This window comes from Physcomitrium patens, chromosome 10 (genome assembly GCF_059467195.1).
Source record: "Physcomitrium patens ecotype Gransden chromosome 10, ASM5946719v1, whole genome shotgun sequence".
NCBI lineage: Eukaryota > Viridiplantae > Streptophyta > Bryopsida > Funariales > Funariaceae > Physcomitrium > Physcomitrium patens.
In genome coordinates, this window is record NC_143419.1 from 12,063,392 (window position 1) to 12,066,345 (window position 2,954).

Sequence of the window (2,954 nt, forward strand, 5' to 3'; positions counted from 1 at the left end):
GACCTCTTAATTAAAAGTAAGAAGAAAATTATTCAAAAAAATTATTAGCTAAAAAGATGAGATGAAATGCACTTTATTGCTATGTGGTATGAATAGAATTCTCTAAGATTTATCATAGGTCTACTTCAACAAGCTATTTAAAAAAAAAAAAAAAAAAAAAAATGATGTACAAACTATTATGCTACAAAGTCAAGAATATCCATTAGTTAAAGAAAAAATTCTATACTATATTTTTTATATTTGACAAAGTCAAGATATAGGTCATCATATTTAAGTTTTTAATAAAATTGAATTTGAACCATTTCTTGGTTTTTACTCACTTGATACTTTTTGCAATGATTGTAACTTCAAAAAAAGGGTTTTTTTGACAAAGCAAAAGACTTTTAGAAGGCTTTTATATTTTACCTCCTTAATGCTAATTATGTTTTGCAACAAGATTTTTTTTATATATATTTTTGAATTTATTTTCATAATTGTAAATAGTGTCAAAAACCAAGAAAAACATACAAAAAATCAAATCGAATGGGGATACTTTACACTCAACAATGACATGTCAAGATCAATGATGTGGCCATGAACTTGGCGACGAGTCTCACAAAAAATTGGACTGGATGAATGAATCCGACTCTACAAACAAGGGATGAACGAGAAGTGCCACCTCAGCAACAAACGAATGAATGGAGAAATTAGGGAGATGGATGAGGAATCAAGCAAGCATACGACGAGACTCCGGGTCACTTAGAGTCAGGGCCTCACTCACTCACGCACCTTCCAGCACTGCTACGCTTCCCTTCCCTTCCTTCCGATTCTTTCTTGAATAATGCTCTCCGATCACGCTTTTTCGCCCACCGGACGGACCAAGTTGATCACCGAAGCTTTGGTGTTTGCGATAGTCAACACGTGGTTGCGTTTTTTCAACTATTTCGTAGCGGCTCCGGAACAGTTGAGTTCGGGGATTCAACCACAGCCGAGTCCCGAGACTGTTTCATGAGGACTGATGACATGTACAATCAGCGAACCGTTACTGGACCATGTGTTGAGAATCGTTTTACGCTTTCGGTTGAAGCTATTGGAAAACCGCATAGGTTGAATTGAAGACCCGATTGCAACTTCGAGGGGTTGTCGGAGCGACTGTGAAGCTCTACTAGGACGTTGATTCTGCTCCAGCTGATGTACTGCAGATTCGTACTGGGTTACTGTGGTGGAGGCGGAGTTGAACGTACTGCACTGACGAAGTGGGCGTGATCGGACGTAGGAGTTAATGGATTTTAAAGCTGTTTAGGTTTTTGCTGCTATGGTGTTGACTGCACTTTCGGTGATTTCGGTAGACGCCAGTAGAGAGCACAAGGAACTTCACGTACCTGCGATTTTTGTATTTGGTGATTCATTAGCTGATGCCGGAACCAACACTTTCATTCCCCAAGTCACAGTCAGAGCCGACTTTCCACCTTACGGCAAGACGTTCTTCTGGAAACCCACAGGACGATTCACAAATGGCCGCACCATTGTCGATTTTATATGTGAGCTCCGGAGCTGTAGTTAGTATTAGCAGAAGGTTTGATCAATTTTTTGCACATCATGACCGTTTTTGTGGAGTTCAATCTCTGCTATCTCGATAATCGTACTACTAGAGATTTAGCTTGTTAGTTGTATGCATCAAAAGGCAAAGTCCTGATGCTTTTTACTGTTGAAACAGCTCAAAAATTGGAGCTCCCATTTGCACCACCTTTCTTGCAGCCTCACGCTTCCTTCATCAAAGGGGTCAACTTCGCCTCAGGCGGGAGCGGGCTCCTAGAATCCACCAGCGAAGATCGTCATGTGAGTCCATTCCTCGTTTCTGGGACCTCTAAGTTTCCATTAAGTCATCTGCGTGCTTCAATTGTGAATCTTGGTGGTGACAATTCCGCTAACTCAATGTGTCGTGACTAGTCCCACTGACAATTAGCCTACTTGGCCATGGCAGGTTGTGTCGATGAGCGCCCAAGTTCAACTCGGCGCTACACAAGATCTGTGCAGCCGCCCCTACAAGTCCCAATTCTGGGATTGGGCGCACCCAACAGAGCATGTGGTATCTATCCTCGCCGACTTGTTGATCACCGGCAATACGACTATGGCATACCCTATCAACTTAAAAGCGTTGGCAGCTCTGTAAAGGATTGTTCGTCATTTGTGAGGGATAGAATGCCAAGACATCAAAGCGGATACTTGGAAAGAAGCTCAAGAATCTGCTGCAATGCCCCGTCGGGTTTGCCTTAGAATGCTCTGGCTGATACTGCTACCTTCCAGTGTGAACGCACATTAGTTGGTTCTGGTTTCGGACCGGTGTGTACATTTTCTTTCTTTCTTTATATAAAAGAGTTGCTATGGTCTTTTTCACAATGATCATGACATTGACAAGAAATATCACATTCTACATCAAGATAGTAGTGGTTTGAATTGGTTTCAAACTAATTTATTTTGTTTGATTTACTTGCAATTTTTTTTGTATTGTCTATTTAGATAGATCAAAATAGAGAAAAATTAATAATTATTCAATAAATAAAAGAAAAAATATTTTTATTCAAATCATATGGAAAAATAAAAACTTTCTAAATAATCAAACTTTAGAATACTCTACTTTACTATTCAATTATATATAAGACAAGTTATTGGCATGGCTTATCTATTAAGAAGAATATATATATATATATATATATATATAATATCAATAAAAATTTATATTATATTTAAACATAATCAAGAAAATAAATTATAAAAAATTATTAGTAAATTAAGTTTTTAAGAAAATTAAGAAAAATTAAGTTTTTTAAAAAAATTAAGAAAAACAAGAAAAGATGCAAGATCTATATATTTATATTTTATCTACATTAAGACATAGTTGTTATTTTTTAACATTTAATGCAACTAAAGACTTGTTTTCTAATATTTTGTAGAAACTCATATCAAATGTATAT

The 2,954-nt window shown here is 37.1% G+C and overlaps 1 protein-coding gene across 2 annotated transcripts; it reads left to right on the forward strand.

The window, feature by feature from the left end:
* The first annotated feature begins 678 nt into the window (after nt 1-678).
* LOC112287499 (GDSL esterase/lipase 6) lies at nt 679-2,413 on the forward strand. 2 transcript variants are annotated; one of them, XM_024530539.3, is made up of 3 exons: nt 679-1,520; nt 1,738-1,818; nt 1,964-2,413. In XM_024530539.3, exons 1-3 carry the CDS (start codon nt 1,295-1,297, stop codon nt 2,254-2,256), a joined length of 600 nt encoding a protein of 199 aa, XP_024386307.1. In that variant the 5' UTR covers nt 679-1,294; the 3' UTR covers nt 2,257-2,413. The 2 variants fall into 2 exon arrangements, with proteins under 2 accessions (XP_024386307.1, XP_024386308.1); XM_024530540.3 differs by having other exon boundaries at nt 729-1,520; nt 1,697-1,818.
* The last annotated feature ends 541 nt before the right edge of the window (nt 2,414-2,954 follow it).

Coding starts and splice junctions, on each gene's coding strand:
- LOC112287499 (XM_024530539.3), top strand. CDS start 1,295: ATGGTGTTGACTGCACTTTCGGTGATTTCGGTAGACGCCAGTAGAGAG. Junction 1,521..1,737: donor CACCATTGTCGATTTTATAT/GTGAGCTCCGGA, acceptor CCTTTCTTGCAG/CCTCACGCTTCCTTCATCAA. Junction 1,819..1,963: donor CCACCAGCGAAGATCGTCAT/GTGAGTCCATTC, acceptor TGGCCATGGCAG/GTTGTGTCGATGAGCGCCCA.